Raw genomic sequence first — 23,263 nt, forward strand, 5'->3', positions numbered from 1 at the left:
GCGGGGGTATACTACCTTTTCACTGCCTTTGGCCGCATTTCCCTCAAATGCCGGCAGGTGGAGATATTGATCTCTTCCTGTATTTGAATAAGGGTCCTGCAGTTCAGCACGCCCCAGAGCACACCCCAGAGGATACCAGCACCCAGGCACTGTGGTAAGTACTTCAGGTGCATTATCTCATTTAGTATTTGAGACAGCCTTGGGAAGTAGCTATTACTGCTCTCCCTATTTTACCCACGGGAAAACTGACGCACGGAGAGATGAAGAGACTTGTTCAAGGTCACACAGTCAGTTCGATGCAAAGCCAGGGTTTTGTCCCGTGCCAGGCAGCATGCTGGGTGGAGCCTAGGACCAGGACCCAGGAGGCCCTGCCCTGGTCAGGTGAGGCAAACTTGACCAGAGCTGCGGGTAAAGCAGCCAGGTCTGGGGCTGTCGAGAAGGGGTGCTCCAAGAGAGGGTCCCTAAACTGTGTGCAGGTTGCAAGGGGGGCAAGAGTTATGAGGAGCTGACCTTTGCACTGTAGTTAAGGGAGACAGGGCAGGGCAGGGAGTGGGGAGAGGATAGCCTCGATGGGTCTGTGCCTGGGACAAGGCTGTGACATTCTCCTCTTCCACTCTGCCACAAACCAGCCTTTTCTGAGATGCTGCAGGACCCTGAGTTTGGTTGAGTCATTGCTCCTCACGGGCTGGGCTTCTCAGACACCAGGCAGATAGGAGCTGGGCCTGGGAGTACTGATGGTGGCTGCCTGGTCCAGTGCAGCACCTAATGGGGTAGGGTCAGAGAAGACGGCCCTCCAGGGTCAGGATCAGCCAGCAGCTTTCCTGGAAGCTGCCTGGGTGAGCTCCAAATATTGAGAGACCAGAATTGGAGGAAAGAACTATCAGAAGCATTAAGCTGAGCCTCCTGTTGGGAGCTTGCCCCGGACCCTGAATCTCTAGCCTTTATTTGTTATGGCAGCCTGAGCAAACTTAAAAAGCCACCTTGCAATGACAACCATATGATGGGTATTAAACATCCAAAGGAATTTTTTGGAATAAATGTCAAAGTGCCTCTTAAATCTATAATACAGCACAGTCTAATTCTCCTCCATTATCTCTCTCTTTTTCTTCTTGTTTTACAGACAGGGTCTTGCTCTGTCACCCAGGCTAGAATGTAAGGGTGCAGTCACAGCTCATTGCAGCCTCAAACTCCTGGGCTCAGGCAGTCCTACCACCTCAGCCTCCCAAGTAGCTGGGGCTACAGGTGTACATCAATGCTCCCAACTAATTTGTAATTTTTTTTTTTTTTTTTTGGTAGAGATGGGGTCTTGCTAGGCTACCTAGGCTGGTCTCAAACTCCTGGCTTCAAGCCATCCTCCTGCCTTGGCCTCCCAAAGTGCTGGGATTACAGGCATGAGCCACCATGCCCAGCCTCCTATATTGTCTTCTAACAGGCACCTGAGGCCGAGCGTGGTGGCTCATGCCTGTAATCCCAGCACTTTGGGAGGCCAAGGCGGGCAGATTACGAGGTCAGGAGTTTGAGACCAGCCTGGCCAATATGGTGAAACCCCGTCTCTACTAAAAATGCAAAAATTAGCCAGGCATGGTGGCATACACCTGTAGTCCAAGTTACTCAGGAGGCTGAGGCAGAAGAACCGCTTGAACCCGGGAGGCGGAGGTTGCAGTGAGCAGAGATCACGCCACTGTACTTGAGCCTGGGCGACAGAGCGAGACTCCATCTCAAAAACAAACAAAACAAACAAACAAAAAGGCACCTGAATCCATTTATTGCCTTTCTTTAACAGAGAAATAAGGAGAAACGAGAACTGTATATTGTTATGGGCTGACTTGTGCCACCCAAAATTCATATGTTGAGGTCTTAACCCCCAGGACCTCAGAATGTTACTGCATTTGGAGACGGGGCCTTTAAAGAAGTGGGTGGGCCCTAATCCAATTGGACCAATGTCCTTATAAGAAGTGATTAGGGTCTGGGCGCGGTGGCTCATGCCTGCAATCCCAGCACTTTGGGAGGCCAAGACAGGATCATTTGAGTCCTAGAGTTCCAGACCAGTCTGGGCAACATGGTGAAACTCTGTCTCTACAAAAAATAAAAAAAATTAAAAAACAAAACAAAACAAAAACTAGCTGGTTATGGTGGCATGTGCCTATAGCCCCAGCTACTCAGGAGGCTAAGGCTGGAGGATCTCTTGAGCCTGGGAGGTCGAGACTGCAGTGAGTGGTGACTGTGCCACTGCACTCCAGCCTGGGTGACAGAGTGAGACTCTGTCTCAAAAAACGAGAAGTAATTAGGATGCAGGCATACACAGACAAGGATGAGCACATAAGGACCCAGGGAGAAGATGGAGTCTACCAGTCAAGGAGAGAGACTCAAGAGGAACCAATCACCTTGATCTCAGACTTCTAACCTCCAGAAGTGGGAGATGATAAATTTCTGTGGTTTAAGCCCCCCAGTGTGTGGTATAATACTTTGCTGTGGCAGCCTTTGCCCCCATATCCCTCAATTGCCAAGTTCCCTAGATCAGGGGTCCCCAACCCCGGCCTGAGGACCAGTACCAGTCCGTGGCCTGCTGGGAACCAGGCTGCACAGTAGGAGGTAAGCTAGCGATCATTACTGCCTTAGCGCCGCCTGCTGTCAGATCAGCAGATTCTCATAAGAGCACGAACCGTATTGTGAACTGCACATGTGAGAGATCTAGACTGTGCACTCCTTATGAGAATCCAATGCCTGATGATGATGAAGGTGGATTCTGAGGTGGAACAGTTTCATCCTGAAACCATCCCCTGCCCCGTCCCGTGGAAAAATGGTCTTTCACGAAACCAATCCCTGGTGCCAAAAAGACTGGGGACCTCTGCCCTAGATATTGCCTTGTAAAGAAATCTCAAATCTTCTTTTCCACATTTTCTAAGGTTCTTATGGACCAAAGTTCTTATGGGGAGAGTCAGACAACTGAGAAAATCAAGAGACGGAGAGAGTGAAAAGGAGGAGCACCCTAGCAGTCTGCTGCCTGGGGCCATGGAGAGACCTGGCCTCATGCTCCTGGCTCCCTCTGTCAGTGTTTCTGTCTCCCTCGCAGCACCGAGGAAGTAACCCTGAGGACATTGGTCACCTGTCTATAAATGGCTGTGGAGCTCAAATTGGGGGATTGCTATGGTATTAGGAGAGCCTGAACAGCCCTTGGGGGCCTGGGAAGTGACCTGTAGGGACAGGCCCTCTCTCCTTCTGGATGCAGGGGTCTTCCAAGGGTGCTACAGAGATGCAGCTCTTAGGAGACCTAGATTTGAGCAAAGGTCTCAATCCAGCAGGCACTTTAAACAGCAGCGACAACAGAGTGGTGGCTCTCCCTGCAGGACTGGTAGCACCATTCTGCACAAAGTACAGGAAGGTATTAGTTGTCCACAGACAAGAGAGCACCATTATCTGCCCAGATTCTCAGGGATCAGAAATCAGGACAAATCACGGCCCTTCCTGGAGTGAGATCACCAGCACTCAGCCTGTCCTTGCCCCATCATCCCACTGCCACACCCTCTCCAGCTGGCAGAACCAGCCAGCCAGGCTGGCGGGAAGCCATCACACCCGCTCACAAGCCAGAGTCAGCTCTCGGCACCCACCTGAGCTCCTGGCTCCCACCAGGGCTAGGCGTACTCGGCAGGCACCCGATCCAAATTGCCTGAGACGCTTTGGTCCTGCCTTCATCCGCACTGGCAAAGAAGGTGGCTGTGAGAGGCTCTGGAGATGTCAGAGCCTCCTCCCTGGGCATGCTGAACATGGCTAACTTATTGGAGTGCAAGGAGCAATTCTGACAATGGCAGGCTACTGCCATGGTGGCTGGCCCTCTCAAACCCCAAGGATGGTACTTTTTCTTGGGGTGTTCAAGTTGCCACCAGGCTCAGTGGTGCAAGGGTTAAGGTGACACAGATACATACTCAACAGACCAGAGCCAGGTGCTCTCTCCCGGGAGGCTGGACTGTTTTGCTCCTTTCAGCCCTGGGACATCCAGCCAGATGGGCCCTTACTGATTTCTTTGTCCCATCTTGTCACTGGGCACATAGAGACACTGATCTCTAAGCCCAGCATGGAGGTGCCCTGACTGAGGTTCCTTAGTGACTGAGTGGCAGGTGTAGCAGCCACCAGCCCTAGGCAGAGATGAGCGCAATGGATTACCTGTTTGGGCCAGGAGTGGATCTTGCCAGAGCAGATGGGTCCTGGCTCTTCTCAGAAGGCCCGTCCTCTTCCACCACCTCCACCCTTTGAGCAAGAAGAGAAATGGTGCTCGTGGTCTTCTTGGCTGCCCTGGAGCTTGCAGGCCTTGAAGGACATGCTTCCAGTGGTGTCTAACTGGCCCAACCCTTCAGGATCACGGCCAAGAGGTGGCCCAGGCTGGGGGTTCAGTGATTCCAGCTCAGGATAAGGACAGCATACTGGCTTGAATAGTGTCCCCCCAAAATTCGTGTCCCCTGGAACCTGTGACTGTAACCTTATTTGGAAATAGGGTGTTTGCAGATGTAATCAGGTAAGATGAGGTCATACTGGAATAGGATGGGTCCTAAATCCAATGACCGCTGTCCTTGTAAGAAGAGGGAAATCTGGACACAGACACACAGGGAAGAGAAGGCCATGTGAAGACAGAGGCACAGACTGGAGTGATGCAGGTACAAGCCAAGGAACGCCAAGGATCGCAACCACCACCAGAAGCCAGGAGAGTGGCCTGGGACGGTTTCTCCCTCAGAGCCTCCAGAAGGAACCCACCCTGCTAACACCTTGATCTGGACTTCTGGTCTCCAGAACCGGGAGATAAGTCTTTTCTGGTTTTTTAAGCTGCTCAGTTTGTGGTACTGCGTTACAGAAACCACAGGAACCAAATGGAACCAGGAAGACCCCCGCCATTCTCTGTCACTTCCTTTGTGCTGCCCCCATCCCTGCTCTCTGTATTCCTGCCAACCTTCCGGTCTTCCAACACAGCAAGCTAGTCCCACCCCGGGCCTGGGCACCATGGGGCCCTCTGCCTGGGGCAATTGGCATGCTGTCTTCTCTTGGGTTTTCAGTCCCCAGCTAGCCACCTCAGCATGGCGAGAGGCCTTCCCTGTCCACTCAACTGGAAGTCCCTCAAATTCAACTTTCCAGAATTTTCTTTCCTGCTTTCCCCCGAATATTTCCTCCTCCAGAAGGTGCCCTGTCTCAACTAATGGTGACACCCCTCCCTCAGTCAGCTGGAGTGTCCTGACGTTCTGATCATTCCCTATTAAGCCCTGTTCATCCTTTAGGGCCCATCTCCAATGTCACAGTCACCTCCCAGGAGAAGTTTTCCTGATGGCCCAGGTTTTGATCCTGCGTGACAGCAGAAGGCAAGGCAAGAGGCAAGCAACAGGGGCAGGGGAACAACTCCCAGAGGGCCTTGGAAATGCTCCATCTTGGGTCAGGGACCCAGCCCCATTAGCCATTGGCAAATGGAAGAGCTTGACCACATATGCTACCACAGCCTCCAGACAGAAGCCCCCAGCCCCTCACAACTTCCCCTGCTCAGGGACAGTAGCCCCCACATCCACATCCCCTCTCCACAGCTCCCACATTACACCCCAGCTGACGGAAAGCCTTCCTGTGGCCAGTAACAGGCTTCCAAGGTGTCTCTTGATGAGACTTACCTCTTCGCAATAAACGGCGCCTGTGTCTCCTGGGTAGGACTGCTTGAAACGAAAGAGAAAGGCAAAGCTTTGGGCAGAGCCCGTGGGCGGGTGACATCAAGACTGCTCTACCCCAGGGGGTCCTGGGTCCTCTCCCATTCCCGGCACTTCACCTTCCCTGGTGGTAGCCGCCAAACCTCTCCATTTTCTAGAAAGTACATCTGAGAATCTGAGAAGGCTCAGCTAGGAAGGCCCTTGGGGGTGATCTCTCCACCCACCCTTTCATCAGCCAGAGAAGGCTGGAGCTCTGAGGAGAGGAGAGCTGTCCTGGAGCCTGGAGCCAGTTGGTGGCAACTCACCCAGTGCTCTTCTTGACTGCCGACAGGACGTAGGAGTGCTCCCGGGGAGCTGTTCTCCTCAGAACACTGCTTGCAGCCTCTGACCTGGGGTGACACGGGGTGGGGGAGCATCTGATGGGTGCCAAGCTGGACATGCTCTGCCAGCCTAGCCTGGGATGGACTCGGGATGACTCAGGGCCAGCCCAGGGAGGCAAGGTATGGGAGAAACCAGATTTGCACCTGCTCCAAGGACTATTCAAAGGAAATGTAGAAACTGAAGGAAGGGCAGCCCACGTTTATCAAGTGTGTGGCATGTGCCCGGCTCTGCACCAGATGCCAATGTCCTCGCATTGGTTTATTGCTCTTCTCAATCCAGGAAAGTAGGTGCTAGTATCCTCTGCGATTTACAGATGAGGAAACTGAGTCCAAGAAGCTTTCATTATTTGCCCAAGAGCACTCACCTAGCAGGTGGCAGTGCTGGCATTCAATGCTAGGCCACTCTTAGCTTCTGGCTCTTTTCCTTGCTCCACCCAGGCCTGGGGGCCCCTGCCACTGTGAACTATCCCGAGGACAGCCAATCTGCCAGGGCCTTTGGCAGTGGGGCTTTGCTGTGATTCCTGTGCCACAGATGGGTCAGCAGATACGGAACTGGTGGCTGGCTAAGCCCAGAGAGGGGAGGGCTTTATTTCCTCAGGGCCCAACTGCTGTACAGGCCCCAAGCCAAAGGCATACAAAAGGTGCTTAACAAACCCTGTCACAGTTCATCAGTGCTGGGTGGTGTGTGGTCAGTCCCCATAGACAAAGGACTGAGGAGGGGCAAGGGTCCATGGAACTTTGCTGGCCTGCGTGGATGAGGGCAACTTGGTGCAGAGACTGGGGTAGAATTTCAGCAGCATGGGGCACACTCCCACTGCTGTGCGTGCTTGGGGCTCAGTTTGGGGTCCAGGGGCATTCAGAACTGTGGAGTCAACCCCTGCCCCCAAGGCATGCAGATCATGCAGATAGAGGGTACTGGCTTCTCCCTGAATATTTTTGTCCAACTGTCTCAGGGCCCTTTCTAACAAACCGATTTAGAGCCCTGAAGAGCCTCCAAATGAGGTTTTTCCCTGGACACACAGTACGTGGGTTCTACCCCACAGAAGGTTCTCAAGGGCCCCTCAGCTGGCCCAACACTGAGTGGGTGGTTCTGGCACTAAAAGAATGACCCCTATTCTCATGCTCCATGGGCTACCGCTGATGGCCTACGTGTTGTGCATTTTGTCACCCCAACCAGTTCAATTCATTCCAGCAGTCTTCGAAGACTCAGGCTCCTGCCCTGCCCCCTGGGATGCCCAAAAGGCACCATTCTGTTACCTCCGCTTCTGTTCATCTGAGGAGAAAGGCACCTCCTCCTCCTCCTCGGTGTCCCCTGATGTAGAGCTGCGCCTGACATTGTAGGGTGCCCTAAGAGAGGGGAGAGGCACTTTTCTGTCATAGGCTGCCACCCTCAGCAGCTTGGCTTCCTGGCTTTCACCAACAGTGACAAGGCAAATCAGTATCTCTGCCTTTGGGCCTTAGTTCATGCCACTTGTTCCTCCTTGAGAGCCAGCTCTCCCCTCCCTGTGTGAGCCTCTCTCCTTCCCTAGAAAGGTTACCCAGATGCTCCCCATCCCTGGATGATGGAGGCAAGGGACAAACAACAGAAAGATGTGGTCCCCTGGGAACTAGAGGCACAATTCACACCTCTGTCCAGAGAACCCCCTCCCTGAGCATACAGTGGGAGTGGGGGGCTTTGAAAGGGACCCCAAGGGGAGCACGAAGGGGAACCCCAAAGGTTTCTATCCAAGAAGCAGCTCAGATTTAGGCACATGATGCTCAGACTGACAGCAGCACCCTGAGGATCCCCAGGCCCCCAGCCCAGCGCAGCCAGGCAGAGTACCTGAGGCTCGGCAGGGTGCAGGGCCAAGCCCAGGAAGCACAGCCAGCCAGCAGCAGCCTCACGACCCATGATCCTTTCCCCAGATCCGTGGGGCCCCTCCTACAAGCTTCCTGCAGTCCCTCCTCTGCCTCAGATTAGACGTGCAATATGCACTGCCATCCAGTTTTCTGGGACTTGTTACCCTCTGGTGGCTCCAGGCCACAGCTGCAACTGGCAGGGAGTGTCAGGCAGGCGGGACTTCCCGGGCTGCGCTCGGAGGCAAGTAGCCAGCTGCCTTCAGCGGACCCAGAGTTTGGACTTGTTCCTTGGAGGAGGGAACCACGGTGAGCCTGGTGTTGCATACTCACAGCTTCTTGTAATCCTCAGTGGTCATCTTGTAGCCAGAGGAGGAGGGGCGGGGAGGACCAGGGTTAGCTGTTCTCACCAGACTGGCAGCACTAGAGAGGAGAATGTTCCATGTATCTACCTGCAGGCTCTGTCCTGCCTCCAAATTTGGCCATACAGCCCAGTGGACACGTGATAGGTGGGCCAGGAACTGCCTGGGAGCCTTTCCTCTCTGCTTTTGGCCCTGACAGACACCCAGAACTGTGCTGCTCAGAACAGGGCAGCCCCTGCTGCATAGGCAAATCCCACCGAGCTTCAGGGAACAGCCCAGAGGGCTCTTGCCTGTGTCTTTGCTTCCTGTTTCCTGATCCCTTTGGCCTTTCCAGTCTGATGCAGCCCCAGGCAATGTCTGATGCCAAGGTGCTTGAATTGCATGCAACTTCAGCCTTCTCAATGCCATCAGCAAGTCAAGTCAAGGGTGCCCACTGCCAGGCTAGGGGGACTCTACACCCAGCCCCTCCCAAACTCCTGCACCTCTCTGTCCCAGTAGCCAGGACTAACCCCAGGACAAGGACACTGTTAGTGGCCCAGGACCTCCCAGAGACCCACACATCCACTTGGGACTGCCAGTCCCAACCCAACCCATCTCCTCTGGCCACCCCACCCTGCTCTCCAGGATCCTGCCCTACACAGGATGAGAACTGGCACCTCCAAGGCCCCACACTCCTGACAGGCAGAGCGCTCTCTTTGCCACGAGCCCAGACCAGGCCCTCACACCTCCCCACTGGCCGACTGGCCAGCACCCCATGGACACACCTTTTTGGAGTCCCGTTGGCCTTGGGGAACTGCTGCTGGGGCTGGGAAGAGCTGTCTATGGGCTTGGTGAACACTCCCCTAAAAGAGAGTCCAGGAGATGCTGGTGAGCTCCCTGGAGGGGCTGGAGGGGTAAGAAGTCAAGGGGTGGTACGAGTGGGCACAGGAAAGCCGGCAGAGTCCTGCGGTCACTTACCGGATGATGTAGCCAGTCGGAGCCCTTGTGCTCGGAGGCCTGCCAAAGGGAAGGAGGGGTGGAGTGAAGCGAGGTTTGCTGGAGGGCTCAGGTCATCCTACTTTATCCTGCCCTTAACTATAGCAAATAAGGTTGGCTGGCAAGTGCTACAGGTGTCCCAGTACAGCAGAAACGAGGGGTGCCAGCCCCCTGTGCCACCAGTCAGGTGCCTGCTCCACTCTGCCTGTTTCCTTCATGCTCCCCCAGGAAAAGAGCCCAAGGTGACTCCTCATGGCAGGTTGATGGCCTCTCCAAAGTCCAGCTTCTCCTTGGCCAACCGGGCCCCAGTGCTGCGCCGAGGGAGCGCTCCTCTCAGCTGACAGCCATCCCATCCTCTGTGCTTGGGGCTGAACCAGTGCAGGCTGGAGGCTCCCCAGTCAGAGCCAGAGGCTTCCCCTCAGCCCGGGGCCTGACCTGATCTCCCTCAACAGCCTCCACCAGGAAGGCGCATGAGGACTTGAGGGTGAGAGCCCAGGCAGCAGCCAACCAAAGCCAGTTGTCCCCCTTCCTGTCCCTCAGGGCCCTCTTTGCTCCAGCTCCTTGCATGCCCACACCCCAAGTCTTGGTGGAAGTTTGAGAGGAGAGGGCGTGGCCAGGGCTTGTTCAGTGGCTGGGATACATTAGGCTCCAGGTGTTTGAGACCTTCTGCTTGGCAGCAACTGAGGGTGCTCAGATAACTCAGGGGGCAGCTAAGGTGAGCAGGCAGGGAGCTGACAGCTGGGTGTGGTCGGCCTGTAAGTTCTGGCCTCGGGCAGGAGTTAAGGGCCCCTGCAAAGAGTCCGCCTCAGAGTTAGCGGAGGAGTCAAGGGGTCAGGGTAGACCCTTCTGTCCTGCAATGGATGGGATTTGGGCTGGAGCATCAGGGTTTGGGTCAAGGGCAACAGAGCCCCAGTAGTCTCCATCCCCACAATCTCCATCCCTAACAAGAGACAGCCTCCCAGAGGTGGCCATGTTGCAGGCACACATGGGGGTTCTCGCTCTTGTATTCAACTGTTTATTAGGGTCCTGCCTGAGTCCCCTGCTGGGATGTCAGTTTCCCGAAGACAGGGCCTTTGTCTTGGCCACTACTGCATCCTCTGTGCCCAGCATGGGACCTGGCAGGTAGTGGGAGCTGAGTCATTGAGGGGTGACAGAGAGACCGTAGTTACTAAAGGCAGCCCTGTGTGCCGGCTGTAAACTTGAGGCCTTCCCTTCCAGAGGCTGCCACTGCCTCTACCACCCCCTGAGAAGCCACCTGTCAGCTGTTTGGAGCAAGAAGCAAGCCTGAATTTCAGTTCCCTTTCTCTGTCAGGAGCAGTTCCTCCAGATGCCAGCAGGGTGTGCCTACGCTTCAGAGCCCCTCTGAACACTGTTGTGGAAAAGTCCCCAAAAGAGACAGAAGCCAGTTCTCCTTGGTCAGCTGACAAAATATGTCACGATAAACTTGGGAGACAGTCAGAGCAAACTCATGCCTCTCTACAGGCATGCCAAGTCCCAAGTACACTCAAGCAGTCAGGGCGACCTGCAGGAGTGAGTCACTGTGACTCTGGAAGCTGCCCAAAGCATCTCAGAGGCAGTCTCACTCCCTGCAGGGAATGAGTGGGAGGTCAGAATAATCGTCTTCTTAAAGACAACTTCAATCCCAGTTAACAGCTGGAGCCATGGAGGCCCAGCAGGGAAGTCAGCTGCCCCACAGCCACACAGCAAGGCCAAGGGCCTGGACCAAGTGACTCCTACACTCCCCTTCCTGCAGATTTCAAATTACTCATTGCAGACCCTTGGCTGGGGCTGCATCCCTGTCCCCTGTGGACTGCCCACCCCTCCCTGTTGAGGGCTGACCCCAAGCTGCAGGAGAGTCCCTGGGGCTGACCCACCAGCCACCTGAGCACCACCTCTTACCTGGGCTTCGGAACCTCCCCAGCTGATGAAAAGGATGTGGCACGACTCCGACCTGAGGGCAGCTCTCTGGGGGAAAGAGGCATCCTGAAAGAGTGGCTCCAAGACTCCCTGCCACCTGCCACCCTGTGGCCTCCACCCTAGAGGCTGCCCAGCTAGTCTTGCCATTTGTGCCTCATATTCTCCTTCCCAGGCAACCAGGGGCCCTCCCACCCTGTGACATTGCTGGATAGCCTTTCCCATGCTCTGTCCTCTACATGGCCTGGTGGAGCTCTGAACGGTGGAAGCCCCTTTGCATCCCCAGGTATGGTCAGACCCCCACGGATTGCACGCCCCCACGTTGCTGCGGTCCCTCCCGGCCTCCTTGCTTTACATGGTGCGACCCTCCGATTCATCCTGCTTGGTGATCCAGCTCTTGTCCCCCTTCAGCGTGGTTCGCACTTTCATCTGCTTGAGGACGTTATTGCGCTCCTCCTCACCTGATGGCAGAGGCTTCCCTGTGGTAGGAAAAGCCAACAGCCTCAAAAGAGGAACGCAGCCCCGGGACCCTCGGCCTCCGTTCCAGTCCTCCCAGTATGCTGCTCTCCCTTTGCTGCTGGGACAGTGCTTGCGGCCTGTAGGGGCAGGCTTGGAAGAAAACAGCCCCAAGCAGAGCCCGGGACACCAGGGAGCCCAGGCCTCACCTTTGGTGCTGCCTCCAAGAGCTGAGATACTCATGGTGATTGCTCCGCAGGTCTCTTCTCAGTTGATTCAGCAGGGCTTCTGGGGATAAAGGCAAGCAAATGCTGTCACTTCATTTGTAGTGTCTTGCAGGTGACCATATGTGTCCTGGTACATCAAGATCATCCAGACTGCCCTCTGCACATTGGGGGTGGCAAGCGTTGGTGGAGTGCTAAGTATGGGCAGAAGCCAGGGGCAAGCACTCACTGTACCTGCTGCTGCCCAGCGGCACACCCACCTGCCTGCCCAGGGCTGCTCACGTAGAGAATGTGGAGCTCAGGGGCTGCCAGGGACTGTCTGTTCAAAGCGATCACTGATAACAGAACATGAACCCTCCTACAAAGTGCTAATGGCCTGGCTCAGGCTGGGGGAGTGTCGGGGAGACAGCTGGCACCGGTGGACTCAAGAGGGTAGGACAGAGTGCGTCTAAAGCCGAACAGCTTCAGGGCAGGCAGATGGCCTGTTGGGAGGGATGGGCAAGGGGACCAGCTGCTTTGGGGTTGGACCTTGCCTCTCACCCCTTAGGAGTTTTCTGGCAGACCTTGGGCAGCTCAGCTAACCTCTCTGAGCTGCCTCAGTTTCATCATTTGTAAAATGATAATTAAAAAAAAATTCTACCTTTCAGGACAGGACTGCTGTGAGGATGGAATGCGCCAATGTTCCTATAAGTACCTGGCACCACCTGAACAGGAGCCAAGCAGCAGTAGCTCTCAAGTCATCTGCTAGGAGAGGCGCGGTGGGTGGTCCTCAAACAGCACAAGAATGGTCTGGGGTGTGCAGCCCTGTTTCCTTCAGGGGTTGGCTCCACCTTCAGTGGGGAAAGCCCAGGGCCCCACTGCCAAATCCTAGTGGCCCTCAGGGACCAGGCGAGTGTGGCATTGTGGTAAGGGCTTCCTTACGCCCCTCGCCCACAGCTGCCTCGAGCTCTGCTTCCTCTTCCTCTGTGTATTCTCGCCCTGCTCTGACCCCTGAGCCCGATGCTGCTCATGCTGCCCAGAATGTGCCACACTGCCTACAGCCTCTCTGCCCTTGAGCCAAGTGCTGCCCTCTCATGCCCATGAAGGGTTAGCTGTGGTGGTCTCAAGGGCTATTTGCTCCGGAGGAGGGTCCAGGGTGATGAAGCTGGCTCTCCAGGCTGGGAGCCCTGAGTGGCCACAGCCGACCCCTTGGGCCTCAAAAGAGAGACTGGGGACTCAGGCCTGTGGGCATGACAGGAAGTAGGGCCCTGGCTGTGCTGGCATAGTCACAAGGCAGAAGAGCCTTTCTCTCCAGGGTCTTCCATCCCCTGGGCCCCTCCAGGGCTAGGGTCTGACCAGCTCAGCATTGCTGCCAGCTGGCGGGGCCTGGACGTGTTTCTGTGGAGGTCAGGGGAACAGTCAAATGGGCAGGGCAGGGGGACGAGAGCAAACCAAATTCGCCACATCAGCAGGAGCCGGCTGTTCCATAAACTGCACTGAATGAGCAGCCCAGACAGCCCGAGCCTGCTGTGTGCCAGGAATGGCACCTCATCACTGCAAATGGGAGCCCCACATGCCCAGCCCTGAACCAAAGCTGCCAGGTTAGACTTCTGTTGAGTGGAGCTCACTCCACAGGTGATCCTAGGGCCATACAGGCCCAACTGTCCCCATCCCAGCAGTCTGTGGAGTGGCCCCATGGGCAGGGCACATGGGCAGAGTCTCTGGGTGCCACTGACTGACTACAGACCTTAGGAGAGTTCCTCATTTCATCTGGGCCTCAGCTTTTCACGTGCAGGAGGACCTCCTAGTCTTTCGTCTTTAGGTTCCTTCTAACCTTGCTAGGCTGTACCAGCTAGTATGACTTATTTTGTGCCGGGCACCTCAAAGACATACTCCTTTCTAAGGCCTCAGGGACTGCAGCCACCAGCTTCCACATATGAATGTGGCAAGCAGGTGACAGTCATCCACAGTTTGGGGAGTGGACTCCATCCCAGGCCCAGTACTAGGCACAAGGACTCATCAGTTACCCCTTGTCAAACCTGATGGCCACATTGCCTAGAAGTTTCCTGACAAATCAGGACCAAATAAGCCACTTCCAAAGTCAAGACAGACACTATTGCACATGCAGAATGACAGAGGCAAAGGGTCCCATGGCAATCGAGGACAGGGCTGGGTGGGAACACCATCGGTCCCCTGCAGAGGGTGCCATGCTGCCTTCAGTCCCGTCTTTATAGCTGAGACTCCATTCAGAAGACTCCAGGTTTATTGCCAGGCAAAGACCTGGGCTGGTGCTTCTTCATGGGCTCCTTTCCCTCACACCTGGCTGAGTCTCACAACTGAAATTTCCTTTTTGATGAGACAATAAATATGAAAGAGTTAGAAAAATCTCCGCCAAGGTAGAGTCTTTCCATACGATGAAGTGTAAGGCAGTTCTTTGGGACAAGGAGTCTTCAAAGTGATGATGAGGCAGTGGGATGGGATGGGATGTGTTGGATGGGATGGATGGGATGGGATGGTTGGGAGGGGATGGGATGGATGGGATGGATGGGATGGATGGGATGGGATGGGATGGAATGGATGGGATGGGATGGGATGGGATGGGATGGGATGGGATGGGATGGGATGGGATGTGGTGGGATGGGATGGGAGGGATGGGATGGGATGGGATGGAATGGGATGGATGGGATGGGATGGGATGTGGTGGGATGGGATGGGAGGGATGGGATGGGATGGGATGGGATGGATGGGATGGGATGGAATGGGATGGATGGATGGGATGGGATGGGATGGATAGAATGGGATGCGATGGATGGGGTGGATGGGATGGGATGTGGTGGGATGGGATGGGAGGGATGGGATGGGATGGATGGGATGGGATGGAATGGGATGGATGGGATGGGATGGGATGGGATGGGATGGGATGGGATGGATGGGATGGGATGGATAGAATGGGATACGATGGATGGGGTGGATGGGATGGGATGGAATGGGATGAATGGGATGGATGGAATGGGATGGATGGGATGGGATGAATGGGATGGGATGGGATGGATGGGATGGGTTGAATGGGATGGATGGAATGGGATGGATGGGATGGGATGGGATGGGATGGATGGGATGGGATGGGATGGGATGGGATGGGATGGGATGGGATGGGATGGGGTGGGGTGGGGTGGGCAAATGAGTTTGGAATATACATCCCATCTGCTGAGCTGGCTTCTCCCTCCAATTTGTCCTGGTCTAGGCCACGATCCCTTGTGACCTCCTCCCTGGTCCCTGGCCTGCTGCCTTTATCTGCGCCTCTTCCAGGCAACACTCATTGGTCTCTAATCCCACTTGGCCCACACCAGCCTTCAATTCTCAGTCAGCACCGGACGGTTCCCCACTGTTTCTAAGACTGGGAGCAAAATCACCAGTCCCCTGAGTCGGCCTCTTTCCCCCCCAATGCCGACACTGTGCTCCAAGCAGACCATGTGCCTTGGAGTCCCTGGAAGGTAGCCCTGCCAGGTGAATGCCTGTGCCTTGGCTCATGCTGGTCCACCCAGCTGAAATGCCCTTCCAACTCCTGCCAGCCTAAGCCCTGCTTCTCCCTCAGGGCCCAGCATGTCGAGGCCAGCCCTGCTCCTACTGGGCGCTCCCCTCCCCTAACTCCAACAGCCAGGCACAGACCTGCAGACCCAAGTCTTCCCAGACAAGTCCTGCTCCTCCCCCATCCTCAACAAGGATCAGGTCCAGGCACCCCGTGACAGCCCAGCACACCCCACCAGGGAGTGACTGCCTGAAGCCACCGACCCCTGCTGGGACCTAGGTCTCCTCCCAGACCCACCGCCCCCTCCCCTTGTCCAGCCCTTCACAGACAGCAGGGCAGAGTGGCCCTGCACTCAGTGACAGCCAGGAAGACCCTTGCTACAGATGTAAGCAGCCTTGGAGGATGGAATGTGGACCCCTCCAGAAGTGGCTTCCTGGTGGCTCTTGTGGGAAGGGAAAGCAGGAATCTTTCGACAGGTTGAGTTTCTGTATGTATCAAAAGGCTTAAGGGCAGGCCCGCTGGTCCAGCAATTCCCCCCACAGCCAAGTAGCCTGAGGAAGAAATTGCACGAGTACAACAAAGAGGTATATGAGACAGGTGTCATCACAGTGTTGAGTATGATGGTGAAAATGTGGCAATAATCTACATGCCCATCAGTCATAGTTAAACATATTATAGTCTATCCATTCCAGTAAATACTATGCAGTTATTACAAATCATACTGAGACATGTAGTATTTAACATGCTTTGTAAGCCTGTACTGTGTACAGCTTCTATACATCACTCAGTGAAAAGCAGCCTGTAAAGCAGGATGTGTATGATGGTGTCATCTAACTCAAATTATATTTACATAAAAATGTACAGGGGAAAAATTTGCAAAGATATACACCAAAATATTTTGCTCTTTCGTATATTTCTAATTTTCCTGTCATGAACGTGTATCTTCTGTGTACTAAAGATGAGACCAACAGTGGTTTACCCAAATGAAGTGGGAGTGGGGTATGCTTGGGCAGCCAAGGGATTGGTCTCAAGAGTTGATGCCAGGGCCGGACGTGGTGGCTCACGCCTGTAATCCCAGCATTGTGGGAGGCCAAGGTGGGTGGATCACCTGAGATCAGGAGTTCAAGACCAGCCTAGCCAACATGGGGAAACCTCATCTCTACTAAAAATACAAAAATTAACCAGGCATGGTGGCACGTGCCTATAATCCCAGCTACTTAGGAGGCTGAGGTAGGAGAATCACTTGAACCTGGGAGGCGGAGGTTGCAGTGAGCTGAGATCGCATCACTACACTCCAGCCTGGGCAGCAGAGACTCCATCTCAAAAAAAAAAGACTTGATGCCAGGCGGGCAGTGCCCAGAAGGATGGGAGGTGAGGAGAGTGAATGGATGCAGGGACTTCTCTTGCTTGTTCACTCTGAGGAGGAAATCCCCACAGTAGCAAGAGGCCGTCAGCCTCTGGGGCCCAGCTGTGCTGTGCACCACTTTGGGCCATGTTGTGCTGCAGCCTCGGCCTCTTCCCGGGGTCTCCTCTTTTCCCGCAAGCTGGGGTGGAGAAGGAAGCAGAGAGCAGGCAGGGGTGTTTTGGGCCGGATGCCAGACAGAGGTTGCAGCAGTGACAGTGGCAGTGGCGGTGGCATCCCTGGAAGCAGGAGGCCAGCTTCTCCGTTCACACATGTATGGGGCCCAGGGGAGAGATGACAGGACAGGAGGGCGCATGAGGCCCGCTGATGGCTTCTCTCCCACCCCACGCAATCCCGCCCTGGCTCCCCAGCCCATGGCAAGTCAGCCAGAGGGACCTGCACAGACAGCAGAGTACTCCAGGGGGCAAGGACAACTCCCTGCTCATGAGGCTCACATCCAGAAGGTCTGAAGAGCTGGGCACAGAACTGGTTATGGCTCAGGTGTGGACGTGGGATGCCTATGTCTGCTCTCATGTGGGTGGCAGCAGGGGGTGGGGGGACAGACCCAGTCTGCCCAGGGAGAGAGCGCCCACCAGAGAGGCTTGGCAGATAAACCCTCTGGTCACCATGGCTGCTGCCCCAGGGCCACCCTCAGCTCTCCACTCTCTTGGGATAGTCATTAGTGGATGTGAACTCCATTTGGGGAGCCAGTGAAGCCTCCAGAGCCTGTGTGCAAGACTCTTGCCCTCCCCAGGGCTGCACCCAGGTCCCAGCAAAGCGGCCGGAAGACCTGGCCACTGGGACGGTGGCCTGGGCTCTGCTCTGCGATGAGAACCATGCCTTCCTCTGGGAAGCAATAACAGCACTGGCTTCCCTTGCTGGAGCACGACACCTGTGTCAGGCGGGCACCCTGCACACACACTCCTGGGATCAGGTCCCCAAAGGCCAGCAGCACCGTGTGCAGCTCGTGCACAAGAACTGTGCCAATGCTCCTGCTTCACCTTCAGCACAGTCAGCCAGGAGTGGGCCCGTGTCTGGCCCTGGCCACGCTCCCAGGGCTCTGAGCCCCAGCCACGCAGTGGCCCAGGTAAGCCCACGCACAATGGCCTCGAGGGCTCCTGGGGCACACCCACCACCAGCCGCCTCTATGGCTTCCTCCAAACCACTGGGCACATGCAGCGATGCTCACCCGCTGGAGGGAGGAGACTCTGCAGACTCAGGCCAGCCGCCCCATACCTGCCTATGCTGCTCGGCCTGATGGAGCCACAGAGGCCTGCCACATGTGACTCCACGACCCCATGGAGCAGCCCAGCCACTCCCACAGCCCTGCACTCTCCATCTGAGTTCAGTATGTCAAGCTCTCTCATGCCTCTGGGCTTGTGTCTGAGAAACATTCAGAAAAAGTTCCTGAAGAAAAAGAAACCGCTGTAACTGGGGTCCCTGCACCTTCCCATTTATCCTGCCATGAAGATGGAGAGCAAATGTTCCTTCCTTAGCCACCTTTGAAAGTGGCACCAGGGGCCTTCTACCTGCCCAAGTCTTCCAGTATTTCTTTTCCTCTGGGAACTCAGGCTTCTTTCAAAGTCCATTAGCCCTGACACCCAGAGAGGCCACATAGCCCGAAAGCAAACACTGTCCCCAGGAGCTGTGGCCTCTGTGCTTACATCTCTGCTCCTCTTCCCTAAGTGGCCTCACATGACTGTGACATCCCACTCTCCAAGTCTAGGTCTCCTCATCTGGAAGGTGGCATCTGTGGGCCTGCTCACCGGGTCTCTTCCTGACGGGACACCCCAAGCTAAAGCATGTGCCTCTCTGAATTTCTCATGCCATCACGCGGGTGTCTTGATGGCTGTGTGGGCACATTTCTGGTCTGGACAGCCACTCTAGGCCTTTTCAGTACCATGGCCCTCATTTCTACCTTGATTGGGAGAAGACTTCTGGTTTTTTTGGAAATCTCCATATCATCCTGCTTAGGACCTGGCCTGGGCCACCAAAGGAATGGCTGGCTTATCTGATACCTTCTGCATGGACTGTCCCTCGTGGTGCACCCCTGGAGCCCCACTAGATGTGGCCACACTCCACAGTACTCCTCTCTGTGCTGACTCTGAGCAAAGCCCTGTACTCAGACAACACTAGACTGTTAGGGCAGTTCAGGGCCAAGTCCAGCTCCTCTTGCACAGGCCGGGCCACCTCAGACAGCAGGCAGGTGTCCCAGCCCACCTCTCATCCACTTCTTTCTCCCTCTTCCTGTCTCGGGCCAAGTGGGCTGAGAGATGGCAATCAGGGGAAGTGTCCGTGGCAGAGTTGGGTGGGGGAGATGGGGACAGGTCTTCCCTGAATTCAGATGGCCTCCAAATGCCCATGGGCATGTTCCTGCCCCACCTTTCTCCCTGCTACTGCAGCCTCTGAAGGCTGCCCAGCAACCTCAAAGGAAGGGGCCCCTGGCCCTGATTGGATGGATAGGAGCGAGGAGCCAATGAGGTGGCTGAAGGGAGCCTGTTATTCCAACCACAGCAAGCCTGGTGTCATCAGTGAGTGGAGTGAGAGGGGAGCTGACACAGGGGGCTAATGTATGCAGATTCCCGTGCGCTGGAGGAGTGGGGGCGGCAGCAGGCAATGACGCAGGTGCTGGAGCATGAGGAGATGGACACAGATGGGAGCGGCAGGAGAAAAGGCTCCCTGTCACACCACAGGACGTGCTCAGCCTCCAAGATGAGAGGACTAACTCAGATAAAGTTTTGTAGAACTTCCCCACTGCCTGGCTCCCCAGAGAATCCGGCTTGCAGAGGATTAGGATGGCTCCCAAATTGTGCAGAAGGGAAGTAGGATGCCAGGCAGGGGCCCCCTAAGCAAACTGGGAGGGCAAAGGAGCAAAACGCCTTCAGCCTTCCCTTCCCGGAGCATTGAATATTGCTGCGGCGCATGGAGGAGATGCAGCCAGAGGGCACGGGTGTCAGGGCTTGTCTCAGTTCATGCGTGCTGGGCACGGGGTGCCATGCACAAACAGGAGCAAGTGTGCCACAGGCAGAGGTGCAAGCAGAAGGGCTTCGTTCCCAAAGGTAAATTGGGATGCTTTGCACCCAGGAGCTGAGCAGACACCCAGCTCTGCCACCCCGCACGTGCCAACCTCAGCTAGGCTCACAGGGATCACTCACAGCTCAGATCTGTGTGGACCCCTTTGGGGTGGGTCAGGAGTCAGCATAAGGAAACTCCTGGACGGGACAAGAAAGGGGGCATAGCCCGGAGTGCTGCCCCTCAAGTACAGGGACCAAATATAGATCTGTCAAGTATAAGTGGATGAAGCCATCAAGACTTGGCCACTGCAGAGGCTGATTGGTATGTTTTAGGAAACCTCGGCGATGTTTTAGGAAACCTCGGCGATGTTTTAGGAAACCTCGGCTATGTTTTAGGAAACCTCGGCTATGTTTTAGGAAAGCTCTGTCTGCAAGCACTTTCATGTGGCTCTGGGACAAGGAGCTTTAATGGAGGCAGAGGCCCAGAATATAGCTGGGGACCAGCACTTAGGCCTGGCCCCATAGCAGAAATGTAAGTACTCCTATCCGGTCATGAGGTAAGTGGTAGAGGGATAAGTCCCTTGTCTCCCAAGAACTTGTTACTAGAGATGGGTGGACCCAGACAGTGCTGATCCCTTAGCTTAGATACCTGCCGGGGCTGATCCCTGCTGGGACCCTCAGAGAAGATGACTGGTCTCTGGGAAGGAGACTCATCCCAGCTTTGCCACCCTGGGCAAATCCTTCCTCCCCTTATGGTGTCTTGGCTCCCCACCATTCGAAAAGGGTGGCAATGACCAAACCATGGAGAAACACATGTGTAAGGGTGACCCCAGCTCTTACACCTTTCCCCTAGTCCTCCTACAAGAGCCAGAGTTGGGCTTTACAAACCCAAGGCTCCCAGCTGCCCAAGCCCCAGAGCCCAGCCAGCCTAGGTAGCTCCCCTGGCCAGAGTCCCTCCACCTCTCCATTCTGGTCCAACTCAACCTGGGGACCACCACCACCAGCACCAAGGGTGAGAAGGAGGCAGCTCCCTCCCAGGCTGTGACCACCCCCCTTCCCTGAACCTGTCTGACAGCTTCATTTGCTGGAGGACATGCCTTGGTAAAATAGGGGTGGAGGTCGAATTCTGCATAGGGTGGGGGTGTCGAGGCTCCTGTCCATTTCTCACTGTAAATGTTCCCTTTGGGCAAAGAGCCTCCAGCGGCCCTAGTGTCAGGAAAAGGATTCAAAGAAAAGTCCGCATGTCTGAGGTCCTCTTTTGCTGTCTTTCAAGCAAATGTCTGTGAGCTCAGAGTAAGGGCCCTCCCATGAAAGACCCTTCACAAACTCCTCGCAGTGTCATGAGCTGCCCCAGGAACAGAGCAGTCTGGGTGACCAGGAGAAGGGCACCACTGAGATAGTCAGAGCTGGCTTGCTGGAGAATGCAGCCTGCTAAACAAGGGGCAGCAGATGGCTTCTCCTAGCCCATTCTCCTTCCTTAGAGAGCTTCCCTCTCTGTGGCCAGACTGCAGCCCTGAGCCAGATGGGGCAGAAGAAACAGATGCTGAGAGGGTAGTAGGGGCACAACATATTCAGAAGGCCTCAGCGCAGAGCCAGCCATGCCTTATCATCTGTCATGTCATGAGACGGGCACAGTGGTGCCGTCAGAGCTGTGGAGGGCTTGGTCAAGGCCACAAAGCCACACACCCATGCCGGCTCTTCCAACTCTGGAGCAAAGGAAGGAATATTGACAAGGAGTCCAAGGGCCTGGGTTTTAGTCACTGGACACATCACTCACCCTTCCTGACCTTCACTTCTAAACTCTGAGGTAAAAGAGAATACTCTGTTGTGCCCGCGGGAGGTGGAATGGGCTTAAGGAAGCCCCATTCTCAAAATGCTCCCTGGCCCCTGCACCTGGTAGTGTGAGGAAGGTGGAGGCTTCAGTGCAGCCCCTCGGGTCATCACCAAGGCCACAGGCCCCCAAGCAATGATACTTCCCCGGGAGGGGGCTGAGGTCAAAGGCTAGCACGGTGGGGAGAGCCTTGGCTGTGGCACAGACTCCTCCTGGAGGCTGCCTTGGGAAGTGCAGGGACAAGCCTGCACGCTCCAAGTGCCAGTCACGGCAAGGAGTGTGAGGGGGCTGAGGAATTATAAAGTCAGGAAGCACGACCTCCACCCCCGCTCAGATGCCCTCACCCCGTCCTTTCTCAAGGTACGCCCTTGGCTGACTCAGTTTGGACCCAGGCTGATTTAAGCCGGTGCGGGTGCTGATTTTCTGGACCAAAAGGGTTGGAATGATGAAACGTTACATTTGATGAAGCAGCCTCCTGTGGCCAGGTCTGGTGAATCAGGACATTCTGATTCCCGGTCTCCTGCACTGGAGTCCCAGCAGCTGGCAAGGCAACAGTCAGCAGACAGGTTGCTTTCCTGCTTTCCTCTGTGAAGGGGATGGAGCAGGCACCACCACAGGCACCGCTGCAGCGGCTGTAGCTGCTGTTCCAGGAGTTGCTGAGATCCAGGGGGGTGGGGCCCTTCAAAGGTGATTTAGGGACCATGGGCAGGGCTGAGCAGCTGGATCCCGTCTGAGCCTCCTAGTCTGCTGCTCAGCGTGCAGCTCCAAGGAGGCCTAGGCTGGGCCTCTCTTGCCAGAGCCAGAATGCACGACCTGCCTGGGATGCTCCAGTCCCAGGGGCTCTCGCCTGGAGGCCAACAGGGTGGCAGGAAAAAGGAGCAGCAAGTGGAAAAAAAAGAGCTGAAAAAGACTTGGGTTGCAGAGGGAAAAATATAATATGGAAAAAGAACGCATGGGGGGTGGTATTTGTAAATGTGCTTTACAGGTAAATGACTTCTGCATGAAAGTCTGGAATTTCACCTCTCCCCATCCACCCCTAACACCCCAGCATCTAGACTTTTCGGCGTCTGCGCTGGAGGGGCCCTGGGAGGCAGACATCTAAGTCAGGCCAGCTCCTTCCCAAGGTGGTGGGGAGCTGGGGGTGAGGAGGAGGGGAGAAGGCAGCCCCGGCCACCCACCACTCTTTGGGGCCTCGGGATTCCTCCTGGCTTCCATGCACCCATTTTCTAGTTCTCAGTGAGCCAGATACAAGCGACTGTTCAGGGAACTGGGCCATTTCAGGGCTGGCTTGGCCTCAAGGGCCCTCTGAGATGTCTCTGCAGAGAACAGAGGACTAGGCAGGGACCCTCTTGTAGGGCCCTGGCTGCTTCTGCACCCCTTGTCCTGCAGTTGTCTCTGCGGCCAGGGAGCCAGTGTGGTCTTAAGCCAATCCCAGTCATGCAGAGATGCTAGTCCCATTTGCAGACAAGGCAGCCAGTGGGATCAGAGGAGGCTCAGAGGTCATGGAGCCCACACTTCTACCTCCACAGCACCTCTCTCCCCTCTACTCCCTTTCTCTTTTTTTTTTTTTAATTTTTTTTGAGACGGAGTCTCTCTCTGTCACCCAGGCTGAAGTACAGTGGCATAGTCTCGGCTCACTGCAACCTCCATCTCCCAGGTTCAAGCAATTATCCTGCCTCAGCCTCCCTA

At 55.5% G+C, this 23,263-nt stretch overlaps 1 protein-coding gene across 5 annotated transcripts in view; it reads right to left on the reverse strand.

Moving 5' to 3' along the window:
- The window catches only part of ZNF185 (zinc finger protein 185 with LIM domain), a 71,547-nt gene that overhangs the window by 43,089 nt on the left and 5,195 nt on the right, over positions 1–23,263 (reverse strand). Inside the window, exons 2-12 of one of the 5 annotated variants that reach the window (XM_007993028.3) lie at positions 11,805–11,883; positions 11,495–11,618; positions 11,125–11,190; positions 9,208–9,246; positions 9,015–9,092; positions 8,222–8,311; positions 7,310–7,399; positions 5,978–6,061; positions 5,640–5,678; positions 4,162–4,245; positions 3,609–3,698 (exon numbers count right to left, since the gene is read on the reverse strand). In XM_007993028.3, the coding sequence (XP_007991219.2) occupies positions 3,609–3,698; positions 4,162–4,245; positions 5,640–5,678; positions 5,978–6,061; positions 7,310–7,399; positions 8,222–8,311; positions 9,015–9,092; positions 9,208–9,246; positions 11,125–11,190; positions 11,495–11,618; positions 11,805–11,838 (818 nt within the window). In that variant the 5' untranslated portion in view covers positions 11,839–11,883. Of the gene's footprint in view, positions 1–3,608; positions 3,699–4,161; positions 4,246–5,639; positions 5,682–5,977; positions 6,062–7,309; positions 7,400–8,221; positions 8,312–9,014; positions 9,093–9,207; positions 9,247–11,124; positions 11,191–11,494; positions 11,619–11,804; positions 11,887–23,263 lie in introns of those variants that run through there. The other 4 variants (XM_007993026.3, XM_007993025.3, XM_073013352.1 and 1 more) reach the window with 4 other exon arrangements.

This window comes from Chlorocebus sabaeus, chromosome X (genome assembly GCF_047675955.1).
Source record: "Chlorocebus sabaeus isolate Y175 chromosome X, mChlSab1.0.hap1, whole genome shotgun sequence".
NCBI lineage: Eukaryota > Metazoa > Chordata > Mammalia > Primates > Cercopithecidae > Chlorocebus > Chlorocebus sabaeus.